This window comes from Syngnathus typhle, linkage group LG1 (genome assembly GCF_033458585.1).
Source record: "Syngnathus typhle isolate RoL2023-S1 ecotype Sweden linkage group LG1, RoL_Styp_1.0, whole genome shotgun sequence".
NCBI classification, from domain to species: Eukaryota; Metazoa; Chordata; class Actinopteri; order Syngnathiformes; family Syngnathidae; genus Syngnathus; species Syngnathus typhle.
In genome coordinates, this window is record NC_083738.1 from 22,647,649 (window position 1) to 22,675,288 (window position 27,640).

The following is a 27,640-nucleotide window of genomic DNA, read 5'->3' on the forward strand; positions in this document are numbered from 1 at the left end:
TCTGTCTGTCTCTGTCTCTCTGTCTGTCTCGCTTCTACGCGGAACCCCTCGTCAGAATGAAGCTCGTGATAATCATCTTGCTCCTCTGCGTCCACTCGGCAGGTAGGAAAAGCTTTCACACACTTTGGTCCGCTGTCAGTGGAATCAAGTTGGTGAAAAGCGTCAAGCAATAAAGACAATCCAAAGGACTGCATCAAAGCGTAAAGCGATGTTGATTTGAAAAAGGGCCACTTTGTTGTTGTGACGCTTGCAATGTCTTAAAAACCCTTCATTTTGGGAAGTTGGACGTCGTCGATTGGCAAAATGGCCCGCCGAAAGCAAAGCGCACAAATGACAAAGAAAGCTCAATGCTAAAATGGGTTTGTAGGATTATTATTTGGCGCCTTGAATCCAATTTGTTTCTGAAGTAGCTTTCTGTCTGTACAATCCTTGGTGTCCTTTTACACCGTGGGAGTAAGAGCATGCGCTGGCTGGACACCTCTGCTTTTCCAGATCCGACAGATTGCAATGGCGTGAAGGATCAGGTGGTGTTCTGCCCAAAGGACGGCACGCTCGAAATAACAATCACCACCGGTGAGTCTGTCACATGGGACTTCAAAGGCGGCAACCTCCCAACAGGAAACTCGATAGTTACACCAAGTGGCTCAGTGGTTATGACGTTGCCCAACCTGAAAGCAGAGCACAGTGGCTTGTACAAGGCCACCTACGACCCGAGCATTGTCGAGAAGTTCACCATCATTGTTGATCGCGGTGAGTTGCACGACCATTTGATTTTGTGAGCAAATTGAGATGGAAAAGAGCCAGTCACATCCATCTGCGTGTGGACTTTGTGATTTGGCCGCCTGCGCTTGGAGGTGAATAACTCTAGACAACTCTTTGGGGCTTTTTCAGCACCCTGCTCCGCAGGCTCCGAATGCGACGTCATGCAGGGTGGCTCCATCAATCTGGACTCCGGAGAGCCATCAGGTGTCACCTGGCACTTTAAGGCACCTTCTGGCTCTGAAACCGAAATCACGGACACTGCGAATGATCCACCCAAGTTCACCGCCGGCAAGAAAGAGTTGGGCCTCCTCAACATGAAAAAAGCTCAAAGCGGGAAGTACACGGCCAAGAAACCGGGCGAAAACAACTTCCCCAAAGAGTTTCCAGTCGCAGTCCGAGGTAAGTTTGGCGTCGCGTCTCTGGCGCTCCTTTCGCTCCTTTCGCTTGGCGCGAAGGATACCACCACGCGGCCGTTGGAAGTTTCGATCAAAGTAGCCGCTCAAACAATCCCGGCTCGTCGCGGCAGGCGGCGCACGTTGAAAAAAAAGCACTGCTGCTATTTTGTTGTCCTTTGATCCGTGCACTTTTTCAAACCCTTGTTAAAAACGTCAAACATTCGAGATGAGGGGAGGGGGCCCTTGGAGGACAATGCAACCGGGACCGATTTGCAAATGGCCTCTCTTGAAATTGAGTCTCATTTCCGCTTTCCCAACAGCTCCCATCTCCAAGGCCACAGTCAACAGGAAAAAGGGCTGCGATATGATCTTAGAGTGCAATGTCATTGGTGATGCCAAATCCTTCAAATGGACCAAGGGCCAAAATGACGTACCTGATGCAACTCAGAAGCAGTTGACCATCCCGAAGGCGGATGTTGAAGCGAAAGCTAATTATGTTTGCAAGGCCACAGGCCACGACAAGGAGGAGAAGCCTAGCGAGGTCTTCGCCTACACCTACACAGGTGAGTCGGGGGCCCTTGGAAAGCACCATCCCATTGAATTTGCCCGCCCCGTGCAAAGCGTGACTTGCTGTTTTTGACAGCTCCCCAACCCGTCTCCGACGTCAGCATCACCCGGAAAGGGAAAGTCCTCACGTGTGAGGCCAGGGGTGACGTCCAAAGCTTCAAGTGGGAGATGAAGGATGGGACGGGTGTCACTTCACAGCACGGCAAAGTTGACTTAGATGTTGCCTCAAAGTTCAATTTGACCCCGAAGGCCAAAGGCAACTTTGTTTGCGTGGCCACCGGCTGCGATGGCAAGGACGAGAAGTCCGACCTCTTTAGCGTCGACGGAGAAGGCAGCAAAGAGGACGGCTCCAGCACCAACGACGACGAGAGTGACAATAACCGTGAGTACTTGCATGTCTGTCAGTGGAGCAAGCCCCGCCACCGACAATGTTTGCCATCTTTGCTCTAGGTAAGCCAGGAGAGGGAGCAAGGGGCCTCCAGGGCGCGTCCACCTCCGTCGCTCTGCTGCTGATATGCGTCCTCGTTGAGCTCTACGTGATGATGCTGTAGACCCGGCGGCCGCCGGGTGAGTTGCCATTTTTTTGCTTTTTTCTTGCCTCTTGCTTTTTTCCCCCCCAACCGGCTGTTTGTCTGCTTTTCCTCAGACGAGAGATCCTGGAGGCGACGACGTGAACCTGCGAGTGGCGCGCCCTTCCATTATTTTTCCTTTTTTCATTTATTCGTTCAGCAATCCAAATATTCATTCGTTCATTCAGCAATTCCCAAAAAAAAGCACGGAAAGCGGATCGGGAGAAGCGGCGGCGGCGGCGGCGTTGACGGCGGCACGAGACCCTCGGCCAATGGAAAACCTCCATCTGGCGCCAGGGAGGGCAACAACTCGTGACGCCTGAGCGGTTGGCCTTTGACTTGTTTGCAGCGGGCGAGTGGAGCGGGAAAGCGCTTTTTTTTGGGTCTTATTCAATGTTTGACTCCATTTATGCTGTTATTTACAATTGATTGCATGGGGGGGGGGGGGGATTGGCAAACGTTTTGTTGGGATGGTCAACGCGAGCGATGGGGTGAATTTGATGGTGCAACTTTTTTGTCTTCTACTTATTCCAATTGTATTCTACTTAATTATATCATTGAACTTTAGCATCGGGGGTGTTGCCAAACGTTTTGTGGAAGGAAGGTGGTCAACGCGAGCGATGGGGTGAATTTGATGGCGCAACTTTGCTTTCAACCAACGCATTGGAAGGGCTTGCTTGAATTGTTGATGCCTTGGCTTTGCTTGCAGCGCATTGGAAGGGATTGCTCGAATTCGATGGTGCAACTTTGCATTGGTGTCATCACTGTCATGTATTATTGAGTCGAAACCACAATAAAGGCTTCATCCCACTTGGTGGTGGTGGTTGATGTCAGCGCGGCGCTATCTTGTGGACCAATTGCAGGACATCTCTGCGGCACACAACCAAGATTGAGAAGACGAGCAGAGATGGAATGGCCCGCCGCGATGGCTGTAACGTTCTTGCAAAGGACTTTTTAAAGACGGGTGGGATTTTTGTATCACACATTCTTGCATGCACTTCTCCCCAAAATTGACTTTTTGAGGACAGATGGGATTTTCGTATCAAGCTTTCTTTTTTCAGTCGCCTTTTTTTTCTTTTTTTGCCAAAAGACAGGTGGGATTTTTTTTGTAGCAAACTTTCTTGCATGCATTTTTCAGGCAAATTGAGACTTTTTTTTCTTTTTGCTGAAAGATGGGTAGGATTTCTGTATCAAACTTTCTTGTATGCACTTTTCAATCAAATGGAAGGGCCTGTTGTTGTTTTTCAAAAAGACAGGTGGGATTTTGTATCAATCTTTCCTGCATGCACTTTTCAATCAAATTGAAGAGGCTTTAATTTTTCTTTATTGCCAAAAGACAGGTGGGATTTCTGTATCAAACTTTCTCGCATGCATTTTTCAATCAAATTGAGGCTTTTTATGGTTTCCGCCTGCTCCACATATCATATTTATATATATTTGTTTCAGCCACTCACTGACTGACTGATTGACTGACTCACTGACTGACTCACTCACTCACTCACTCACTCACTCACTTTGTTGCTCATTTACGCTAAGAGAGAATTGAACATATTTGTAAAAATAAATACATAAGTATCGACATCAACGCTGAGCGACTACTCGCCATAGCACATGATGATCAACAGGGACCGACTAATGAGTACCATATTTAAAGGTAAAAAACAGTTCTTTTAAGACGAACTTCTCTGAATGCTGTATTAATGACTACACTTAAACAAAAAAGACACACACACACACACACACACTGCAACGATGAAGAAATACACGTGCAAGTGGTTTCATTTTGTGACGTTCCCAAAGTGACGCACTGAAAAGTCTCAAAAAACAGAAAAAAAAAACGCTCTCAGTTTGGAAAATTACGTTCGCGGCGATATATATATATATATATATATTTTGAGTGGACATGCGACCTCTCAAAGATCATAAAAAAAAAGACTACCTGTTTTGTCCCTCTCAGGCTCCTCCCTCGCTTTTTTTCTCCCCTCCTCTCTCGCTCTTTTTCACTCCGTCCCTACCTCCCTCCCTCCCTCCTCTCGTCATTCTCGCAGCTACTGCTCTCATATCAACATCGCTCTCTCTCCTCTCGCTCGATCTACCTGTCTCTTTATCCTCCTTTTCTTCTCTCCTTCCCTCGCTCACCCCCTTTTGCAAACCCCCCCCCCCCCCCCCCCCCCCCCTCTCGGTGCGGACATGCTGAGGTCGGTGTGGAGATGAGGTTCCGCAATGTGTCCTTCTTGACGCTCTCGTTGTTCGGACTATGCGGGCTGGTTTCGCTGTCCTGGTACACCGCCTTCAGCTCCTCCAGAGGTAAGAACCGCATACGTCACACGCGCGCGCATGCATCCATCCGTGGTTGGGGAAGAAAAGAGAGCAGAAGATGACGGTGATGGTGATGATGAAGAAGTGAGACTGCAGGCGAGGGAGACTCGATTCACGAGAACGGAGGACGGGGGAGCACTCGGTTTGTCGGTGTCAGGTGAGGTGGGGGGGGGGCTTTGAGGGTGAAAAAGGGTGCGCTTGGTTGCAGAATGGACACGTGTCACTGCATACTGGGCTATGTGGGGGTTAATGTAACAAGCCCCCCTAAAAATTTGAACGCAACATCCTTGATAGACAACTTAAGGTCTCCTTTCAATTTTTGCCTTCACATGTGAGGTAACACAGCACAACAGAAGTACAACCACGTCTTAAGGTCAAATGGTTGGCATGTGTTATGTGCTAAAATACTTTTGGACCTTAGCAACACCCAAACACAGTTGTGTGTCCTACAAGGGTGCACGTCTTAATACTAATGCTTTTCTCACGACAAGTCACACTTTTGGCTTATAGAATCAAGAGCAATCTTCCTAATGTCAACTAGGTGCCTGCATTACGAGCTGTCAAACTTGAGTGGACTAAAAGCATACTAGTACAAAGAAATCAAGTAAACGCACAAATGGCTCACCATAAATCCAACTTGGTGGACAGACTAGGGAGCACTCGTCGATCAGCTGTCACTTGTTTGTGATGTTTACACGCCTGACTGGAGTAGAAATGACCTTGGAGGTCATTAAAGAAGCACTTGATTTGCCCCACAGCACGTGCCGATCTACTGCGGCATCTATCTCTGCTTCAGACGAGCGCTAGGTTTTTCTTCAGTGGAGAAATGGAAAATCCGAGCCGGGGTGGTGGTGGTGTGTGTGTGTGGGGGGGGGGGTCCTGGCTGGTCGAGATCAGGGGCTTTGCTCGTTTTGCTCGACTGAATAAAATGCGTCAAGCTGATGAGAGAGGAACAAGTGCTTACTACTCAAGAAAGATGCACCTGATTTGTGGTGATGCACATGCAAGTTGCTACATTTGATTGAGATGCAACCAATAGTTCCATCTCCAGGGACTGCATGGTTATGCATGTAGCACATACTAGGGGGCAATTTGGGGGGGGAGGGGGGCATGCACACAATAGCTGTGGCATCCAATGGAATGGTGAGTTGGCCGTGTTGTGGATGACACGTGTGTGTGCGCGTGTGCGCTTTTGTGTTTGTTTGCATGCGTGTATTCCTGTCTCTGTGCGTATATCCGTGAGAAGGAGTTTAAATCTACGTGTGTGTGTGTGTGTTTGCTGCACGCACATGTTTCCTGCTTGGACAACCCCAGCGTGTGTAACGTTGGGACATGTTTTTTTTTCAGAGGGGGGGCTTGTTTTTTGGATGCGGGTGGAGACAGATGTTGGACGTGAGCGGGAATGTGAACATCCGAAAAGCACGTGCCGCTTTCACACCTGAGTGTCACATGACACCACAACGCTAATGGTGTGGCCCATCAAAATGGTGGAGGTGGTTGGCGGTGTTGAGAAAGTTCATCCTGCTAACCTTTATGCCGCCTGTCCAACTTTTGGTCGTGAGGTCAAGGCAAGACAAAAAAAAAAGGATTTCAACTCTGCTGTCACTATCGTAAATGACTATTAGACATTTTTTTATTTTTACGAACAGTGACCAGCATTTAAGAAGCCAAACGTGTTGTTGTGGAAATGTGTTTGACACCAGTGATCGTACTTTTGACGGTTCATGATTAATCATTAACAACACACAATGTGTTCAGTTTGTTTGACGGCTGGGGCGATTGTGGAGGGTAGAGGCGGGGGCTGGGGTGAGATGTGGCAGGTTGAGACAAGCCCGCTCGCTGACTTTGGTCTCGGCCGCTTTGTTGCTTGTGCTACACCGCCAATAAACTTCAGCGCCTAGACAACCATGGACGAAACACATCAACGCTTTTCCTTTCATCGCACCGTGGTCAGGTCCAGCAGCAGATGCCAAAAACCTGACCTAACACTCACATCCAAAGTTTTCCCAAGAATCAGTTCTGATGAGTGAAGTGGACTTCTTTCATGACTTTTGCAGTGTGACTCCGCAAGAGTCCTTCGGAGTTGGTTGACATTCAACATGTGAGCTGTATATGCAAGAGTCTAGAGCAGGGGTCTCAAACTCCAGTCCTCGGGGGCCGGATTCCTACATGTGCGTGTTGAAGGATATTTAAAGACTCATCACATGATCTAAATATAATCAGTGTTGCGATTGCCTGTCCTGGGGCAGTCGGAGATCTGACGCTCCAGTTTATAAGCCCACTGAAAATGTAGCTCAACATTGATCATTTCCACAACAGCAGCGGTTGTGTGTCTCTGTGTGTATCAGTGTGTGTGTGTGTGTTTGTAAGCATCATGGAAACAGTAATGAGCACTTGATAGTTTCATATGGATGTTTTGCTACATTAAATGACTCACTCTGTTGAGCTTTTGTGTGCGTGTGCCCATAAGTGTGTGTTTGTGTGTGTGCGCACATGTGTCTGACTGTAGTATTAAATGGAAAGTTGTAATTGTCCTCTGGAGGCTCATCAGTTTCTATGACAACTTGTTGCTTCCTGCAATCCTTTCTTGTTTTCGTTCCTCATAAATGCTGCATGACAACAAACACACAAACGCGCGCACACACGCTCGCAAATTAAACAACACCGGCTGTGTGCGTGCGTGTGTAAAAAGCGCGTGTGTGAAAAGCGATAAATATTTGACGAGAGCTCAGCTTTCACCGTGAAGGTTTCTCCTCTTGTGTTTGAGCAACAAATCAACCTTTTAAGCGTAATTGGCAAAAACACATTTGAATGGAGAGAGAGAGAGAGAGAGAGAGAGAGAGAGAGAGAGAGAGAGAGAGAGAGAGAGAGAGAGAGAGAGAGAGAGAGAGAGAGAGAGAGAGAGAGAGAGAGAGAGAGAGAGGAGAGAGAGAGAGAGACAGAGAGACAGAGAGACAGAGACAGAGAGACAGAGAGAGAGAGAGAGAGAGAGAGAGAGACAGAGAGACAGAGAGAGAGACAGAGAGACAGAGACAGAGAGAGAGAGAGAGAGAGAGAGAGAGAGAGAGAGAGAGAGAGAGAGAGAGAGAGAGAGAAAGAGAGAGAAAGAGAGAGAGAGAGAGAGAGAGAAGAGAGAGAGAGAGAGAGAGAGAGAGAGAGAGAGAGAGAGACAGAGACAGAGACAGAGAGAGAGAGAGAGAGAGAGAGAGAGAGAGAGAGAGAGAGAGAGAGAGAGAGAGAGAGAGAGAGAGAGAGAGAGAGAGAGAGAGAGAGAGAGAGAGAGAGAGAGAGAGAGAGATTATGACAGCACAAATGGAGTAAAATTTGGTCGGCTTGTAGAGAGCAGCTCAAGATGAAAAATCAGCTCCTCTCCCTCCCACTGACAAACCATCTGTGTGTGTGTGTGTGCGTGCGTGTGTTCCGTGCGTGGCAGATGGCGAGACGCACACTTGTGTTTGAGTGTCGGTAAGGAGCCAAATGAGACGGAGTGAATGGTTCGTCTTACTTGAGAAGGTGACGCCCACTTGAATCGATATCCATGTCTAAGCACACTCACACACAAATGAGTGTCCACTAATAAAGATCCCCATTTATTGAGGAAGTAGGTTCATGCCTGGGCGTCCAAATGTTTTTTTGAGGGAAAAGAAAATCTGAAGATACGAGGGCTTCTTTGACATTCTCCGATATTTCCTTCCGATCCACTCTAGTTGGGTCTCGTCTTCTATGAGAGACGTTGTTGTGAAATGGTCGCTGTCAGTTTATAAAAGGCGTGGTGGCGCTTGAAGCGGCCTTCTGGCGTCTCCATGCACTCGAAACATTTTAAACAGTGATGCTCTGTTGCTCGTCCTGGCTCGCTTCCTGTTTAACGGCCGCAGCGCACGCGGCAGGCACACGAGACCGGCAGTGTGCCGCTCGCCGGCTGTGAACAGTCTGTGTGGACTTGTGGCCAGACAATTTCAGCGAGTGGATGCCGAACGATATCAGGGCACATGCTCTAAAACGGACTGATTTGCGGTGACCATGGCAACCGCATCCCCATCATACAGGTGACCGCTGGTTAAATGCTGTCAAGCTTCAGCAGGGCTGAAACATCTGAACTTTGAGCCCCTACGTCTTGCTTTGCTGCCATTTTGGATGAGGTCATCCCAATGGTGACTTGATGGTTGCCCCCTTGCTGGTCACAGATGTTGACCGCTGAGTTTAGACATACAGGAAAGCATTAGCATGATCTTATAGACAGGAAGTGCAGCTCTTCCGCTATGGCGACAGGAAACGGATGCTTGGTGCATAGAGGAAATGAGCCGTTACGCCCCAGCTACAGACTACTTCTGAACTACTACTACCATATAGCTCAGAGTTATACTTTAGAAAAGTGCTCAAATTCACACGAATAAAAATTCGGTTGGTTCGCTCAGCTGTAAATATTGGATACCTTCAACATGGCCACCGTCCGCACACTGGCACTGTATTAGAATCTTTGGCATGTCCGTCGTTCCTTTGGAAACAATGACCTCATTGTGCGAGTGTGTGTGCGCGCGCGTGCGTGTGCGCGTGTCTGCACGTGTGTGTTTGTGTATGTGTGTGCATGCGTCCATACAGAAGCTCTTCTTTCACTTTATACGCTTGTGAGCCTCAAGTCAATAGTAGTCAAATTTGTATATCTGAGACTATGGGATGATGTCATGGTGTGTGTGTGTGCGGGTGTGTGTGTGTTTGAGCTACGATTGAGCTACAATTTGTAGTTAGGTGGATGGCAACTGAAATGTTACTACTTTGGGCAACGCTGTTTACAAGACTTTCACATCACGTCACAATCATGTCCATATATGGACCGGCAATTGTTTTTACGTTGATCCACATGGAAAATAGATATTAGTGCACGTTGAGTTCTTGTTTTATTCATAATGACAACTGTAAATCTCGTCCTCCATGGTCCGGTTTGTGTTCTATTTCATGATTCAAGGTAGATTGTGTTTCATGAGCTAGCACAGACATGGGCAAACTACGGCCCGCGGGCCACATCCGGCCCACGGGGCCGTTTAATCCGCCAAACCTGAATAAATTGTATTATTAATTTTTTTGGGGGTTGAGTTTTCAGATACACCTTTACGCTAATGCCACCCACAAACCTTCCCCTGGAATCCTTCCATTAAAATGAGTGGCCCGAAGAAAAGAAAGGTGAACACTGAGTGCCGAATGTTAAAAAAGAGTGGACAATTTGGCTCGACCTACGTACGTGTGTGAGAAGACGTTCAGCCACATGTTTGAACGTCAACAAAGCCCGTCACAGATCTAGGTTAACGGACCGACACCTCGGGTCTATCCTAAGAATTACCGCAACAAATTTTACTCCAGACTATGATGCACTCGCCAAAAAGGGAAAACAACAATACTATTGATTTCTTTATTGCTTTATTTAGATGTATTCTTTCACTGATTCTTCAAGATGATGTATTTGTTCAGAATGTTTGCCGTTGGATGTGATTTCGCCTCATTAGATAAACATATTTCATAAATCTGACCTGCAGGCGCTGAAGTGATGGAAAATGTTATTCATCATAACGGTGTCGTATTTAATAAGAATCACTGATAGTAGTTTTTGGGTGAATTTTTTTTTCACGCTGTTAATAAATGCATTTGTTTTCAAAAAGCTTTTTTGTAATATCCATGCTTTAGTATTGACGAAAAGTAAAAAGCTTTTATGCAATGACCTTTACATGTCATTCATATTACTTTGCACAAACACTACATCCGTCTGCTCCTGGTTCGGCCCCCCGGTCAAAATTTAGAACCCGATTCGGCCCGCAAGTTTGCCCACCTCTGTTCTACGGTCTGCCGGCCACGCGTTCTGGTCCACGGTCTGTGCTATAATCGGTTGAGGCTCTCATGTTTTACAACCAGGTCTTGAACCTGGCACCCATTTAGGACTCGGGACTTGACCCGGATGTGTTGCTGATGTCGCGTGGCTCGTTTAGGAGATGTGGTGGACATCTACCAGCGGGAGTTCCTGGCCTTAAGAGAGCGCCTGCATTCAGCCGAGCAGGAAAACCTACGCCGCTCCAAAGAGCTCAACCTGGTCCTGGATGAGATCAAGCGGGCCATCGCTGAGAAACAAGCGCTCAGGGACATCAACAGAACCTGGAGCAGCCTCTCAGGTGTTGAAATCTGCCACTCACACAATCACACTCATCATGACCATTTTCCATGGCGCTCACACCTTCTCCCAGGTCAAGGGGCAGCCGAGTTTGCCTGAGAAGGCAGGAATTCGAAAGAATAACACTTAACTGGTTGCTGGTTAATGTCATTCTCAGAGGAGACCAGGATGAAGTTGTGGAATGTGAGCGTCAGCAAGAATTTCCTGCAGCTTCCCTCCGTCCTCCATCATCTTCCTCACCTCATCAACAGAGAAGACAGCCTGCAGCCAGCCGTCCATGTGGGACAAGGACGCACTGGAGGTACGTCTTTCTCGTCATGCATGTGTGTGTGCGTGTGTGGAGTGCTTGCGTGGAACTCCCACTGTCTGTTCAGATGTATGGAGTCACATTAGTGTGTGTGTGTGTGTGTGTGCGTGTGCGCGCATGTACAGTTTCCATAGTGATGGGCGTTCCCAGTGTTAAGCGGGAGGTCCACTCGTACTTAACGGACACACTCAACTCTCTGATGTCACAACTCAGCGCCGCAGAGAAGGACGACTGCGTCATTGTCGTCCTCATCGCTGAGGTCAGCCACCGCAGCGCCATATGTGTCTGCGTGTGTGTGTGAGAATGTGTGTGCGCATGAGTTTGCGAGTAATACTTTGTAAAGGTCAATGATTTGGCTAATGAACCATCTCGTTCTCACACACACGCACACACACACACGCACACACTCTAAACATCATTGTCTGTGTTCAGTGGATGTGTTAATGTTAAGATTAAGAGAAAGGAACAAGGAAAACATTGATTGAAGAAAGCTAAGAAGAAATGAAGCAAAGAAAGGGGATAAAACAAGAAAGTAGAAAAAGCTGAGAAAACGAGGAGGAAAGAAAAGAGAAGGAAGGAAGGAAGGAAGGAAGGAAGGAAGGAAGGAAGGAAGGAAGGAAGGAAGGAAGGAAGGAAGGAAGGAAGGAAGGAAGGAAGGAAGGAAGGAAGGAAGGAAGGAAGGAAGGAAGGAAGGAAGGAAGGGTAATGATGCCGAAGAAGTTGTTGCCATGACAGCACTCTGGTATCTTTTGTCGCATATCATCACGCGTTATGGTCATATAACCTTTTTCTACTTTTTTTTTTCTTCCTTAAGCTTATATTTCCCTGCAAAAGGCATGCACACACACACACACACACACACACACTCAAATACCTAGAGGCCCAGTCACACATGTAGGCACCCACATACACACTCAGTCTTCAAAAACAAGTTGATGACATAATCATTTTTGGCGCCCTGCTCAGCCAATCAAGAAGCGAGTTGTCCCGTGGCCTGGGTGGTATCCAGATTTTGAGGTCAAGCTAAGGTCACACAGCTGAGTCACCCCCGCTTGTTTTGGTGTCCTAGACGGACGGCCCAGTGAGCTGGAGCTTGAGGGTTACATACGCTCACTCATTGTGGAATGTTTTTACAGCTTTTTACTGACCAGTGTGGGTGAGAGCTTGAGAGTGTGTTACTATGACAATTACCGATGCATATGTAGTAGGTTGGGCTTGATGTGTGTTTGTGTACATGTTTGAAGGCGGACCATCAGTACGCCGTGAGCGTGGCAGACAACCTGAAGCTCCTGTGAGTAGTCTGCGCCACGGGATGTTGTTTCCATGGCAACATGCACCAACACTTCCTGTTTGAGCTTTCATCTGCATGTGTGCATGTCTTTGAGCGTGAGTACAAGTCTGTGTGTGTCTGTGCCAGTGGTATGTGTGTGTCTACTGCAAATATGCGTGTGTTTATCTGTGCATCAAGCGTCTACCTTCTCGCCGTCGTCTTGCTTGTCCTTTTCATTTATAAAGTTGGACGCAAAATCCAGTTTAGCCTTGAATGACAATTTAAGGGCAAGTTATGCTAACGGTTTCTCGTCTGTGCTTGTCAGTTTCCCGTCAGAGATCCAGTCGGGCCTCTTAGAGGTGGTCTCGCCGTCGGTCCATTTCTATCCAGACTTCTCCAACCTGCGTGAATCTTTTGGAGACCCTAAGGAGAGAGTCAGGTGGGTTCCAGCAAAAGGATCCAACTCTGTTAAGCTTGACCCTTGATGTTAGATGGCTGGCACGGGAGTACAGTAATCCCCCGCTACATTGGGATTTGTTTATTGTGGGTCCAGTGCATTGTGGATCCGCACCACCCCAAAAAAAAAATATCCAAATTAAAAATTCAGAATTGAGGAATTATGGCAATGAAAGTTGCCTGCACGCCAGCAGAAGGCAGGGAGTGCCCACACAATTGCACTACGTACACTTGTACCTTGTTATAAAATGTTTTAATAATAATAAGTTCTAATAACACATTTACAGTATGTACACTTATAAAAAAGTTCTAAAAAGATATTTACAAAATGAATACCGTATTTTCCGCCCTATAAGGCGCACCTAAAAACCTAAAATTTTCTCAAAAACCAACAGTGCGCCTTATAGTCCGGTGCGCCTTATATATGGACCAAATTCCTAAATTCAAACTGTCCCGAAGTATTGTGTCTGTCATGAAATCAATCATAAGTGGCCCGCTGAAGACTATGAATCATTATTTTATGATTATAAAGTAATTTGTTTCGTCTGAAGTTGAAATAAAAAAGATAAAATGGAGAATGATTTGATTTGGATTAAAAATCTGACATGATACATTAATGGTGCGCCTTATAGTCCGGTGCGCCTTATAGGCCGGAAAATACGGTACTTATACACACACACACATCATATTTATATTTATATTATTTATACATTATTTTCTGTATGTGATTTTTACTATTAATATAGTATTTACACGTTTGAAACTATCGTTTAATATTCTAATGATTACATATGCACTTTTACGGTTTACAAAATAATTGATACACAAAAAATGTATGTATGTTAAAAATGAGAGGGGGACACTACTTAATGGATTTTTACCTATCGCGGGTGGTCTCGGAACCAATCATCCGTGATAAATGAGGGATTGCTGTACTGCTTCCTGATGGGGCTGATTGATGTTGTTTTTGGATCAGGTGGCGCACCAAGCAGAATCTCGACTACTGCTTCCTCATGATGTACGCACGCTCCAAAGGGACGTACTACGTGCAGGTACATACACACACCCAAACACACGCACACACACACACACTCACTCGCATGTGTGCGGGTATCAGCTGGAGGACGACATTGTGGCGCGACCCACCTACTTGAGCACCATGAAGAACTTTGCGCTGCAGCAGCCTTCAGAGGAATGGATGATCCTGGAATTCTCACAGCTCGGATTCATCGGTGAGTTTGGTCGAACAAATTGTCCATTAATGCATTGAAAACACTAATGGGACACTGACTTAGTACGTGTGCATGCACGCAGGAAAGATGTTCAAGTCTTCTGACTTATCTCTGATTGTGGAGTTCATGTTGATGTTCTACAAAGACAAACCCATCGACTGGCTACTGGATCACATCATGTGGGTGAAAGTCTGCAACCCGGAGAAGGACGCGGTCAGTCATCGATTGCTCGAAAGCTCCTCTTCTGTTCCAACACAACGACCCAAACAAGGCTTGACCTCATTGGACATTGTCTTCTTCTCGTCTTGCGTTCCTCAGAAACACTGCGACCGTCAGAAAGCCAATCTAAGGATTCGCTTCAAGCCGTCGCTCTTCCAGCACGTGGGAACGCACTCCTCGCTGGCCGGCAAGATACAGAAACTGAAGGTGACGAATGTCGGCGTCAACGCAACGTGGACGTCAATGCCAACGTGAGTTTTTTGCCTTCAGGACAAGGACTTTGGGAAGCAGAGCCTTCACAAGGGTCACGCCAACCCACTGGCTGAGGTCACGACCAGCCTCAAGACGTACCAGCACTTCACCCTGGAGAAGGCCTACCTCGGCGAGGACTTCTTTTGGGCCTTCACCCCTGTGGCGGGCGACTTCATTCGGATACGCTTCTTCACGCCCGTGCGCATTGAGAGGTCAGTTGTTTCAAACTGTTGATTCATTACTTCCAGTTGAAGTTGACGCAAGACAAAAGACAATTATAAACAAATGATATTTAATCAAACACTAAAATGTCCTTTCAGTTGATCTAATTTGAACATATACAGTACCATATATTGGTTGCACATGATTAAAATGCACAAAGAATTTATTTTTAAAAAAGTATATAATTTCTTTATTATGGCCATTTTTACTGGACATTTATAATAATTTATCAATTTAATGGCATTTCGTGTGAATTCGTAAACGATTTTATGAAGCTATATAGCTGCGGAATGATGTTGATTCTCTGCCTATACGACGTACCTATAAAAATGTTGAAAAAAACGTTTGTTTTTCACATTATAGTCATGTGCAACCAACGTCTGCTAGCTTAATGCTAACATACATTGTGAAATTGTACCAGACGGGCTTATTAGCATGGATGCTACACTTATTGTCAGTTGGGCGTAATTCACTAATATCACAACTTTTCAGTAAATTAATAAAACATCCCCCCGTTTGTAATTAAAAAAAAGGGTCTTGGTCAAATGTATCTCACTTATTTTCACTGGTTGTTTACAGCAAAACGGAAAAATGGTTTTACCACAATTCCCAGGAGTTCATAGATTTGTTCTCAAGCTATTTTCAACACTTTTCATTGGTTGACAGTGTGTCAACAAAACAGACCGTGTGGCAACGACCATTTCAATTAGTAAAATAAATCATACTAATTCTGACTGTATTAATGCCTAATTTAAACAATATTTTCTCTGTGCCATGTGGGAACAAGACGTTTTGCTACAATGTCGTAAATATTTCAGGTATTTCTTCCGAAGCGGAAACATTGAGCATCCAGGAGACAAACTTGTCAACACGTCTGTGGAGGTTCTTCCGTTCGATGTGAGACCTTCTACTTGTCTCGCGACATTCACGAGAAGAAATTGACGTACGATGGCTGTTTTCTAGAACATTCAGGCAGACAAAGAAGCTCTGATGGATGGGAAGGACAAAAGTCAGAAATACCATCGCACAGAGGACGGATTCATCCGAATTGGTCAGTCAACATCTCAGTCTCCACTTCTATAATCATTCACTCATTTCCCACTCATGAATCAGCACAAAAGTATTTTACGTAGGCACTTTATGGAACTATCCAGGTCCTCACAATTGAAAAAGTAGCCTAAAAAGGTTTTCCAATCAAATATTTATTAGCTTATGAGGATGTGGTTTTGCTTGACTAACATATGACATCACAAACAACAACTTGATCCCAATGTTTCATGGATTGCAAAATGATCCTCGTGAGACTCCTCCACTCACAAGCAGCATCACACCAAACCCACTATTGACCCCTTAAACCACCAAAAAGCATCAAAACCCACCAAAAACCATCAATGGTCTCTTATTGAATCAGATGATGGCATGCGTGTGTGTCAAAAGCAATAAAACACGATAATCCCATGAGGCCTCACATGCTTCCTGAGCGGGAAGACGACCCCACACAGGGAAGGATGCACGTGGATTATGATGAATGCTGACCCTAACCTCAACCGCCAGCCACCACGATCAACATCAGCCCCTTCCCAGAATGGCTGTGCACTAATCACACATAAGCGTCAGATTTACTTTAATGGACTGGCATGGAGTACAACATGGATGGTCTCCTAATGACACATGCATATACTAATACCACATTAAGTCAGTGGTAGGCGGAGTCTACAGTCCAGTCAAAAGTCAGCCTGTGTGTGTTGCCATAGCAATAGAATCTACTGAGGGCCTTCACAATCAGTAGTGCTGCATGGCTAAACTGACTAGTCGACATGTCCAGGTTACCACTCAGGATGGTTGCAGTTTGAGTTTGATTAATACAAATAAAAAAAAACTCGTCATGAGAGAAATGTCACCCATTGGCATTTTTTTGTTACTCTGCTCATCCTTCCATCTCTCCCCAAAAATGAGGTTTATGTCTTCTTAACCGGGTTTCGTTTTAGTCAACCGTCGTCCTCTGAGACTTTTGCGATTAAAGGCCAAGTAAACAAACTCGCAAATGCATTTCATATGCAACGTAAGTATTGATTGGAAAGTGCTTCCTGATGATGTGCTGTTTATTGCTATTAATGGTTTGCCTTGATAGCTGGGCAAATAAGAGGTGGATTATGTCGGGTAAATCCTCACTTAGGAACCAGGCAGCAAATGTAGCACACTTGCCCCTGCAGTAATCAATACAGGTAGTAAAAAATCCCCCAACAGCCTTTTAGTCTGCTCATATTGCTTTTCGATCCCTTTGATCCTTTACTCGCCGTCTCTTCTTCTCTCAGGAATGTTCCAGAAAGGCATCGCAGAGGGGGAAGTGGATCCCACATTCGGACCCTTGGAGGCTATCCGGCTCAGCATCATCAGCGACTCTCCCGTTTGGATCATCCTCAGTGAGGTCGGGCCTCTTTCTCAACGCAAATGACAGGAATGGAGTGGGTTCATTCCCACAATAGCTCAAATTGAATGCAATAATTCCAGAGATTTTCCTGGAAGCGAACGTGTTCATTCCTGGAAACAAGAAGAAGGGAAATGACATTTGTTTCCCCCCCCATTTTATTCATATGCAACTTAGGGTGCATAATCAAATTGTAATGATGATGAGGAGCATGAATGTCATGATTTGTCTTGCGTCTTCATCAGATTTTCATCAAGAAGGTGGAGTGACAGCAAAGGAGCGGGCAAGGGACTCTGAGTCAGGGTCCTCCAACGCCACGGCGCCACATCGCCTCCCTCTGGTCGCATTTGTCCATTGTAGGTGGAAAAAAAGCTCAGTCACATGTTCACGTGACAGAAAGCTGAGGTCATGTTGAACGTTGAGACGCTTAAGTGACGACGGGGGGCGGGGAGAAGACCGACAGCGGATGATGACGATGAAGATGACGAAGATGCCGCTTCGAGGAGGTCTTCTTCTCAGGCCCGTAGCCGCAATCTCTTTGCTAGGGCCAAATCCTAGCCTTTTCTGAGCGTCCTCGTCCAAATGTTGGAACATATGACTTCCTGTTGGCCTTCACAAGGTTGCGCACTGGACAGACGAACTGACACGCAATTCCCAGTGAGCGACTGACCACATGACATCAGATCACAACAACCCTGCCGCTCCAGTCATGTGACAGGGAGTGATGATCACATGACATGTATAGCTGGAAGGGAGCCGGTTCGAATGAATACTACTGTACTTTGTGATACACTACTTTGTACTTAAAGTGTTACTTCAGAAGAATTACTTCACTGGAGAGGTACTTTTCCGTACTTGACACGTTTCTACTTTTATGTCATGTCTAATTTCTTGTCATATCAGTAGCTGATGAAAAGGATAAATTATTAAAAGAATCATCAATATGTTTGAATACCATAAGTTTCATTTATTGTCTTCACTGTCGTCCAAATATAGATGCATTTTAATTCATTGTAAATTACTTTTGAAAATAAACCGATGAACATAAGGTTGTATAAAAATACTACCTCCCCAATATTGAAAAACAAATCCGCGAGACTACCTGTGCTGTTAACTACACAAGGTGATCAGCTTCAATCGCAAACCCTCGTTTTAGTCGGATTTTGTTTGTATGGTATTTAATATCCTGCAGAAGCACAAGCACGAAAAAAAAAAATCTAACTTAATAAAACATAAAAAAAAAAACACGTAACAAACACATCCGACTTGCTGCTTGTCATCATTGCCATCTCGGCCAATCAGGGCCGTCCACGAGTTGCAGCTACCCAGCGACCAATCGGCTGTTGACAGTTGACAGGAAACGCCAGGATGTCCCTCTCTTGCCCAATCAGCAACAGGTGAGGGCGTTCCCTGCCGTTTCCCATTATTCCCACGTGATTGTAGACGCCAGTTCTCAAGCAGGCGGTTGAGGTGAGTTCACATGTCGAATAAATGTAATTTACTCGCTATAGTCGCTCTACGTACAATTTTAAAGCATTTTTCAATGTATGGTTTACATATGTCCCCTAAATGCGTGATTTGGAGTGGTGGAAGATTGTTCAGTTGTGGGCGTTCTGTCGAGAAACCAAGTGAGGTTAACCAGGCTGGCCCGCTAATGCTAGCGTGCATGTTAGCCGGTCGTGTCGCTAGTTATCCAGCTACCTATTAATGGTTACCTACTTTAACTTATTTACGTTCACTCGAGTTCGGATGAAGAATTCAACCTTGGCTGCCACGAAAAGCTTTGTTAGCTGCGCCAGCAGTTCAATGGCAATGAGGTTAGGCTAGGCTAAAAGGGGAGGTGATCGCTTTAGTTCCGGCCGGTGCAGCAATCGTTCAATTTTAAACAATAATCTGTACCGCATAGGTCTAAATCCTTTTGCGGGTAATATTTTAGTGAATATTCCGTTTATAGCTGGCCCCTAGATTTCCCGTATAAGAATACATTTGTAAAAATTCAAGTACGAATACACTCTCACACCCTAAATACAGTCAATATTATACGTCCATCATAAAAGTTGTACAAAAATTGGTCACAGAATCATATGCATCATTACAAAATGTAAGATACATTTATATAGTTAAGATATTTTATGATTAAGATATTATTCACTTAAATATATTTAGTAATTTAGATCCATAAATATTTCTACGATTGTAACGTTGTTTTTTTTTTTAATGTTGTGGGTGTATTATTGATCGTTTGAAAAATTGTAAATGCCCTTTCGTTGAACGTGTTTGTGGACATGTGCATTTATTTTTTTAAACGAATGCCTTGTCACGCACGTTTCAAACTGTTAACATGAGTACATGAGTACCTCCTCCGTCCGCTAGGAGGCGATGTTTTCGTGTCCATTGAACTGAAATTGGTCTTTTAAACAGTTAAATTGGAAAAGAGCTCTTCCTGTTATGTGTTTATTTAACACAAGGAAACAAAATACCGCCTTCATTTGTTTTGGCTTGACACTAGAGACATTCTGCTGATGCGGTGCTGCAGAAGAAAGGTAGCTGCAAAAAAAGTGATAGATTCAAATATGTTTTCCCTTTTATAGACAAAATAATCCGGCCATTTGTGGAAATTTAATGGGCACCGTTTGGGATTATAATTTGTAAAGTGGTTGCTAGAAAATCAGGCTGGTCCACGTGTGTATCCAGTTTGTCGGGTGTATCTGGTTTAGCCTGAACAGCATGCACATTGATGCCAGGAAACTTGGATAATTGTGGAAATAAAAGATCAAAAAGTAATCTGGTTTTTTAATATCCTTTAAAGGATTTGCCTGATCTCAATTCCTGGCTAAGTGACACAGTTGTCTAGTTAAGATATTTGGTATGTAGTAGCTAGCATTGCAAGTGGCCTTGTAGACGCAAACTTTTACTAGCATTGCAAGTGGCCTTGTAGACGCAAACTTTTACATTATGTTTAAGGCTATCAGTGAAAATTTCATTAGCCACATAACCACAGGAAACTATGATGGAATGTTCTAACCATTGATGTGAATATAAAATGCAGTATGAAAGTACATTCTAGCTGAATTATGGTAGTGGCCATTTTGGTGGGGACAAACTTTGCACCCAAGGTTATGGATGCGCATTGAAAATCAATCAGAACCTGCTCTGATTACTTTTACTAGGCCTGCATGTCAATTAGGAGAGAGAAACACATATTTAAACTAACCATAATATTATTAATTAATTAGGGGCCAAGTAGAGAAGACCTCAAAAGCTTTGGATTGTGGACCACGCCCCCATTTTTATAAACACCCCCCACCACACACACACACACACACACACACACTAAAATGGGCGCTCATGTGTGCCAGATGGCTGGCATGCTAAGATAACGCTACATTCCTTTGGCCAATCTCACTAATCCATTAACCTGATTAGCGTCTGTTGGCTAATAAGCGAATTTTAGGTCACCGCCGCCGTCTTTTTACAAATTCTTTGATCGTCATGTGACCTGCGACCCACGCACGCCACCATCTTAGGGGGGTGTGTTCTTGTGCATGCACGCGCATCTTGTCTCTTGTCTGAGTGTGTGAAGCTAAACGTGCGTTTTTGTGTGTGCTTGCTAGTGTGTCCTACTTTGTGTGTGTGTTCGTGGTAGTCCGTTTGTCTTTGTGCGCGTGCGCTTATATGTGTATCCCATAGTGTGGTGATGTCACAAGGGTAATTTGTGTGTCCTGTGGGTGCTTAGTTACCGTGACGTTCATCCAGCGCCATAGTAACATAAAACGCGCGTCATCAACAATGCCTTTGATCTCATCGCAGTATCTGGTGTGCAGACGATGGATCGTACGGTGTGGTTGTTCGTTGTTTTGGCAATGGGTGTTCTCTGCCTGAGCCTGGCGCCAGCATGTGAGGCCCACGACCCTGACGAGGACCTCCTGGGTGAGGACATGGACGTTGAAGATGAAGACCTGGACATGGATTTGGGAGCAGACGACGAGCCGGAGGACGACCACGACACCCCGGCGCCTCCCAAAACCCCGCCCGTTCCCAAGGTAAGCCGATTGCCAATTGGCCGCTCGTCGCTTTTGATGTATGTTGCGTTCATGTCATGATGTTGTGACACGTCGGCGCAGGTGACCTACAAAGCTCCGGAGCCAATGGGAGAACACTACTTTGCCGAGTCTTTTGATCGTGGAACGCTGGACAGGTAAGCGGCAAGTTAACCGGACAATTTTATTTTTATATAGTGGACCTAGATAGAATATGCCTCTGTTGCAATTTTGGAATCGCTCATCATTCCGGGAGCATTAGTGGTGACTTGAGATGAGTCTGTTGCTGACATTGCTCTTAATGCAACAACAATCTCTTAAGTGTGTTGTTCTCATGCTGGAACTCCAAATAGATTTTCATCAAAACGTGAAAATATGTTTTTGATCCCGACTCTGACGGGCTGTCAATCATCTTCTCAGCTGGGTGGTGTCCAGTGCCAAGAAGGAAGACACGGATGATGACATCGCCAAGTATGATGGTGAGTGTCCCGCTCCCACTTGATGTTGATGATGATGATGACAATGACCATTTTGTATAGGCAAGTGGGAGGTAGAGGAGATGAAGGACAGCAAGCTTCCCGGCGACAAAGGTTTGGTTCTCAAGTCTCGTGCCAAACATCACGCCATCTCTGCCCTGCTGCTGCGACCATTCACTTTTGACACCATGCCACTCATTGTTCAGTAAGAAAGCGCACGCACACACACTTGGAACATGCTTGCTCATCGTTCGGTATTGTGACTATGTTGTGTGTGTGTTTAGGTACGAGGTGAACTTCCAGGCCGGCATCGACTGCGGCGGTGCTTATGTGAAGTTGCTCACTCAGACACCTGAACTGGAGCTGGTCAGTGTCTGCGCACTTGAACCTACCACGTTATGGTTACATATTAGGCCAGGGATCGTCACTAAAAATTAGCCTGTAAGGAATTTCTAAGGGCAAACGTCCAAACCTCAAAATGTTTTGATTTGCGCAGTTGACACAACAAACATTTTCCTTTTCACAACATTCTTGGTTTTTTAAATGTGATAACTGTAAATAAAATTATTTTATTAATCCTACTAAAGGAAGACAGCATATGTGTTTTCCCTAAGACAAAAATTCAAAGTTCGTGGTAGTCACACAAGTAGACCTTGAGAAAGAGAGAAAAATAGCAAAAGTCCTCATCTTCCCTAAAAACAATTTAAAAGTCAATGTCATTAACTTTTATTGATTTTACGCTTTAATGTACAGAAAGTGGAGACTCGCATACATTTGAATCCCACTCTCTCTCTCTGTATGTACATCTATGTATTTTTGCCTGTGTCTGAAATTTGTGTGCGTGCATAGGCCCAGTTTGTGGACAAGACGGGATATACCATCATGTTTGGACCAGACAAATGCGGAGAGGACTACAAGCTGCACTTCATTTTCAGACATAAGAATCCCAAGACAGGACAATACGAGGAGAAACACGCCAAGAAGCCCGACGCTGATCTGCGCACATATTACACTGACAAGAAGACGCACCTCTACACCCTCGGTTAGTTGTCGGCACGTGCACGCAGCGCAGGCACGCGACTGACTGACTTGTGTGCATCCTCTAGTGCTAAACCCCGACAACACATTTGAGATGCTGGTGGACCAAACGGTGGTGAACAGCGGCAGTTTGCTGACGGACATGACCCCCCCAGTCAACCCCCCCGCCGAGATTGAGGACCCAGATGATCACAAGCCCGAAGACTGGGACGAGAGACCCAAGATCCAGGACCCGGATGCCAGCAAACCTGAAGACTGGTCAGTAAAGATTTACTGCATCTGAATCTTCTTGGTTGCGGACGAAACAAATTGTTTACATTTTTACGTTGGCATGCGCACAGGGACGAGGACGCTCCTGCTCAGATTCCCGACGAGAATGCGGTCAAACCTGACGGCTGGCTGGACGACGAGCCCGAGTACATCGGAGACCCCGATGCTGTCAAGCCCGAGGACTGGTGCGTTGCAGCGGCGACCGATCAAGTGTAACAATAGCTGCCGTTTTTCCCACGTGCACCGTTTGAGCATGTGTTTCTGCATCAGGGACGAGGACATGGACGGCGAGTGGGAGGCGCCTCAGATCCCCAACCCGGCCTGCGAGGCGGCGCCAGGCTGCGGCCTTTGGAAGCGCCCCACTATTGACAACCCTGACTACAAGGGCAAGTGGAAGGCGCCCATGATCGACAACCCGAACTACCAGGTGACCTTTCAAACTGAAGCATCTCTTAGATTAGATGAAAGTTGTACTTTGTCGCCATCTTGTGGCATTTTGCCATCAAGGAACCGTTGGGAGTTGAGTAGAAACAAAAATGATACTTTTGCTGCCATCACACTTCAAAGGAACAATGCTGGAATTTCAGTTAGATAAAGTAGTGCTTTGTTGCCGTTGGGATTCGGGGAACTTCAGTTAGACAAAAGAAGTTATTTTCCGTGGCGTCTCACTTCTGAGTGTCTTTGTTGGTGTTGGCGTCACGTAAACTAAATTTGTGCGTTTCCATAGACAAAAGAAGTTATTTTCCGTGGCGTCTCACTTCTGAGTGTCTTTGTTGGTGTTGGCGTCACGTAAACTAAATTTGTGCGTTTCCACCATTTTGGGGCATCTCCTTTCCGTGGGGCGCTATGTTAGATCTGAGGGATGTCAAGTAGACAATGTAGTCCTTTTTTGACATCTTGAGGAATCTCACGTCCACTAATGTCACCCATTCCCGAGTCCTGAATTGCTACATTGGGAATTCTTTGGATGAACTTAAATCCCCACGGAGTCATTATTGTGATGTGGCTGCGCATTCGTCCCACAGGGCATTTGGAAGCCTCGCAAGATTGCCAATCCGGACTTCTTTGAGGATCTGCACCCCTTCCGGATGAGCGCTTTCAGCGCTGTGGGCCTGGAACTGTGGTCCATGACGTCCGACATCTTCTTCGACAACTTCCTGGTCACCGACGACCGCAACGTGGCTGAACGCTGGGCCAACGACGGCTGGGGCCTCAAGAAGGCAGCCGAGGGTGCTGCTGAGGTACCCAATCCGCCGCTTTTATCCAAAATATAGATGAATTGCAAATTCTCTCAAACCATTTTTGACCATGGGTTGTTTTTTGTTGTTTTTTTTATCAAAACATTTTTCCAGAAAGTTCAAAATCTGGGCTTTCTTTTTTACTTTACTCTATAAAACTTTATTAGCAAGCAGTATGTTGCTTTTTTCTGTGGTTGGATTTTTTTTAGAATTTTTTTTTTTTGTGAAAAGTCTCACTGTGGAGAAAGTGTTTATTTCATTGTTGTTTTGTAAAGTCCTTTATGCATTTCCAACTTTATGAGGGGGGGGAAACCCATTGTAACTTTCCAACATTTCTCCAAAATGTTTACTCATCGGCTAAATTTTTTCCAATGACTTGAGCTGGCCTCCCTTTAATGTGATCTTCAATGTTTTTGGGGCAGCCGGGCCTGGCGGCTCAGATGATGAACGCGGCAGAGGAGCGTCCATGGCTTTGGGTCGTCTACGTGCTGACCGTGGCCTTGCCGCTTGTCCTCATCTTCGTCTTCTGCTGCACCGGCAAGGTAAGGAACACACACACCCACGTTAAGAAAATGAAGGGTTCCCCAACTGATGATTTCATGATGGTAATGTGCGAATCCAGAAAAAAAGCGAGGCCCCAGCGGCGGCGGCGGACTACAAGAAAACGGACGAGCCTCAGCCTGATGTGAAGGAAGCTGAAGAGGAGGCCCAAGAGGAGGACATGAGCAGCGCAGGTCTCTTGGAGCACTAAGCAAATATTACCCTTAGCTTTTCTCCTTTGTGCTGACATGACTCGGGGTGTGGTCGTGTGCAGATGGCAAAGGTGACGGCGAGGAAGAGGCCAACGATGAAAGCCCCGCCGACAAAGAGGAGGTGGATGGCGACAAGGAGGAAGAGGACAAGGAGGAAGAGGACAAGGAGGCGTCAGTTGAAGAGGTGAACAAAAACACAATGGAATCATTTGGACATCCTGCTAGTCAGCAGAAAAAAATATCTGTTTAATTAAAATCCTTAATTCACATTCTGTTGTTTTCTCCCTTGAGCTAAGCAAAAATGCAACTGAGAAAATGATGAGGCAAAATTACTTTTGGTTATACCAAGAAAGACTGAACCTGTAACATGGCCTTTATTTGTATTCCTATTTAAAGCCAGTCATCAAATCTGACTGACGTAGCTCAGCAACCCAGTTGCACTTTGAACTACTAAAACCTCTAAGAAAATCTATTTCAGTAAATGTCATGGTGGTCCATGGTAGCGTGGTCTTAAAAAGTAAAACGTTTTGACAACCAGCTCAGGTTGTTCCCCCCTGCGTCCCGATGACTGCTAGAATAGGCTCCAGCACACCTGGGAACCCCGTGGGGACAAGCGGTATGAATGATTTTGTCATGGCTTTAACATCATGCATTTCCTCTTTGCCAGAAGTTGGAGGATGACGTTCTGCGGAGATCTCCCAGGAACAGGAAGGTCAGAAAGGACTGATCAGTCTCAAGCCGCAGCCTACCTCCCTCGCTGTATTCCCCATCCCCCCTCGCAACCATTCTCGGCCTCTCAGCCTCTACGCAGAAGCGGGTGGGAAAAGAATGAAAGCGCCGACAATTCCAGTGCTGGCAGGACTGACTTTGACGGAAGTTTTTTTTTTATTATTATTAATATTTTTATTTTGAAAGAGATTATCCAAGTCCATTTGCATCTTCCTGCATCATTCCGAAACAAAACGTCAGCGCAGAGCCCAACTCGCTACACCATCAGATGGACAGTCGAACAACATTGGGATGCTGTCGTACACTTGTTATTGCTATCAAATGATTGAAATGATCAGAACCAGCCATAGTTGGAATCTAATTGGGTAGTTCATCATCTGGCAGCCATTAATTAATTAGCTTTCTAATGTTCAGCACTTGGGGGGGGGAAAGTCACAAAAGGTGGTTCCACAGTTTGTTACTCCTGCCAACATCGTCGAAGAGCTTGTCATTGTCCTTCGTGAGATTATACATCATCGGCATAGATAGGTGAATGAAACATTAAGTAAATCTAATAATTGTTTTCTTGACTTTTGCCTCAAGTTTTGATTTTCATTTCAAAACATTTGAGGAAGCAATTTCCTTGTACTCCTTTTGTTGACATCTCACCTTGTGATGTGTCAGTTCTGACAATTCATCATGAGATTGCAATCAAATATGAAGGTTGATGATCAAAGACTAGTTTTGTTTTTAAATATTATTTGATCAATCATTTTAACGTAGATATGCACTGAACAGGAAGAGGCTGAGTCACATCCTGTTTTGAAGCGTCGCTTTCTCAGTGCGTCTGTTTCCTTTGCTACTTAGCTTAGCCTTAGCTGTGGAACTCGAGTCAGTTTCTTTTGTTTTTGTCTTCACAATCGGCTTACTCATTGACTGTCGTAGAAATTATAGGTCTGTTTAGGTCCCACTATATAAACGTCTCGATATAGTGAGAAGGGAGAGCGGAATGATATTGAACAGTAAAGAATCATTAACTCATTTCTGACTCCCTAATCAATATTTTGATTTTATTATATGGCATCTAATATTGTGATAAGGGAGTGGGGTATGACTTTGAACAGTTGCGGCGTTAAGTATCATTCACTCGTTCCTGACTCCCTAAGTAATATTTTGATTTTATTACATGGGATTGAGATTGATCCTAAAGTCTTTAGTCCACTAGCATTGTCATCAACATGACGCTGCCTGCTAACACGGTAAGGTTCACTTGCTAACTGGTCTTTGTTTTTTATTAATATATTGATTTTTCATTTTTAGCATTTTGTGTTGAAACTATAGCGTTGGCCCCGCCTCTTCCTGCTGTACATGTGGCGTGGCAAGCGAGCAAGATGCTGCCAGTAAGGTCCAACTTTGACTAGAAATACTGTGACAGATGCTGATGTGTTTTGATGAATAAAAAAGGCCAAACGGAACATAAACTTCTTATTTTATTATGGCTGTTTCTCATTGATGTGGATATGTGCTCAACATAAGACGCCTAAAATGTTGGGTGGGTATCTACACATCAGGGCAATAGTTTAGTCATATTACAAAGTAGGCAAAACCTGGATAAATACAATTACTGTGTACAAAAAGAAAAACGTGCAAAAAGTTGAAATTTCCATGTTTAAAAAAAAATATGCACAAAAAATAGTTTTAAAGGACTTTGTAAATAAGCAACAAAAACTTAACATGTATTATATACGAAGTATTTCGGGGGGGAAATGTAGCTATAAAAAAAATAAAACAAAAACCATTCCCAAGTACTGTGTATGTGCAAATATAAAATTCCAAACATTCACTGTGTATAGATGCAAACAAATATTTATTCTTTCGATGAATTTATAAAATGTATTAAAATATATCTAAAATTACTTAAATCACAAAAATCTGTGATCCCTAATGTGAATATTAAAAAAAATAA

The 27,640-nt window shown here is 45.0% G+C and overlaps 2 protein-coding genes across 3 annotated transcripts; both read left to right on the plus strand.

The window, feature by feature from the left end:
- The first annotated feature begins 4,317 nt into the window (after positions 1–4,317).
- On the plus strand, positions 4,318–18,104 carry mgat4b (alpha-1,3-mannosyl-glycoprotein 4-beta-N-acetylglucosaminyltransferase B). Its single transcript, XM_061282634.1, has 15 exons — positions 4,318–4,600; positions 10,588–10,767; positions 10,924–11,067; positions 11,199–11,332; positions 12,318–12,364; positions 12,669–12,782; positions 13,776–13,851; positions 13,917–14,031; positions 14,114–14,244; positions 14,350–14,457; positions 14,521–14,714; positions 15,543–15,621; positions 15,688–15,775; positions 17,040–17,152; positions 17,398–18,104. The coding sequence occupies exons 1-15, from the start codon at positions 4,504–4,506 to the stop codon at positions 17,419–17,421; spliced, it is 1,644 nt and encodes a 547-aa protein (XP_061138618.1). The 5' UTR covers positions 4,318–4,503; the 3' UTR covers positions 17,422–18,104.
- Positions 18,105–18,488: 384 nt separating this feature from the next.
- canx (calnexin) lies at positions 18,489–27,155 on the plus strand. Of its 2 annotated transcripts, none has more exons than XM_061273086.1 (15): positions 18,489–18,622; positions 20,963–21,195; positions 21,277–21,350; positions 21,613–21,671; positions 21,732–21,873; positions 21,953–22,034; positions 22,518–22,710; positions 22,775–22,964; positions 23,048–23,161; positions 23,247–23,403; positions 24,002–24,217; positions 24,637–24,756; positions 24,837–24,948; positions 25,029–25,150; positions 25,634–27,155. In XM_061273086.1, exons 2-15 carry the CDS (start codon positions 20,980–20,982, stop codon positions 25,691–25,693), a joined length of 1,857 nt encoding a protein of 618 aa, XP_061129070.1. In that variant the 5' UTR covers positions 18,489–18,622; positions 20,963–20,979; the 3' UTR covers positions 25,694–27,155. The 2 variants fall into 2 exon arrangements, with proteins under 2 accessions (XP_061129070.1, XP_061129077.1); XM_061273093.1 differs by having other exon boundaries at positions 25,637–27,155.
- Positions 27,156–27,640: the final 485 nt, after the last annotated feature.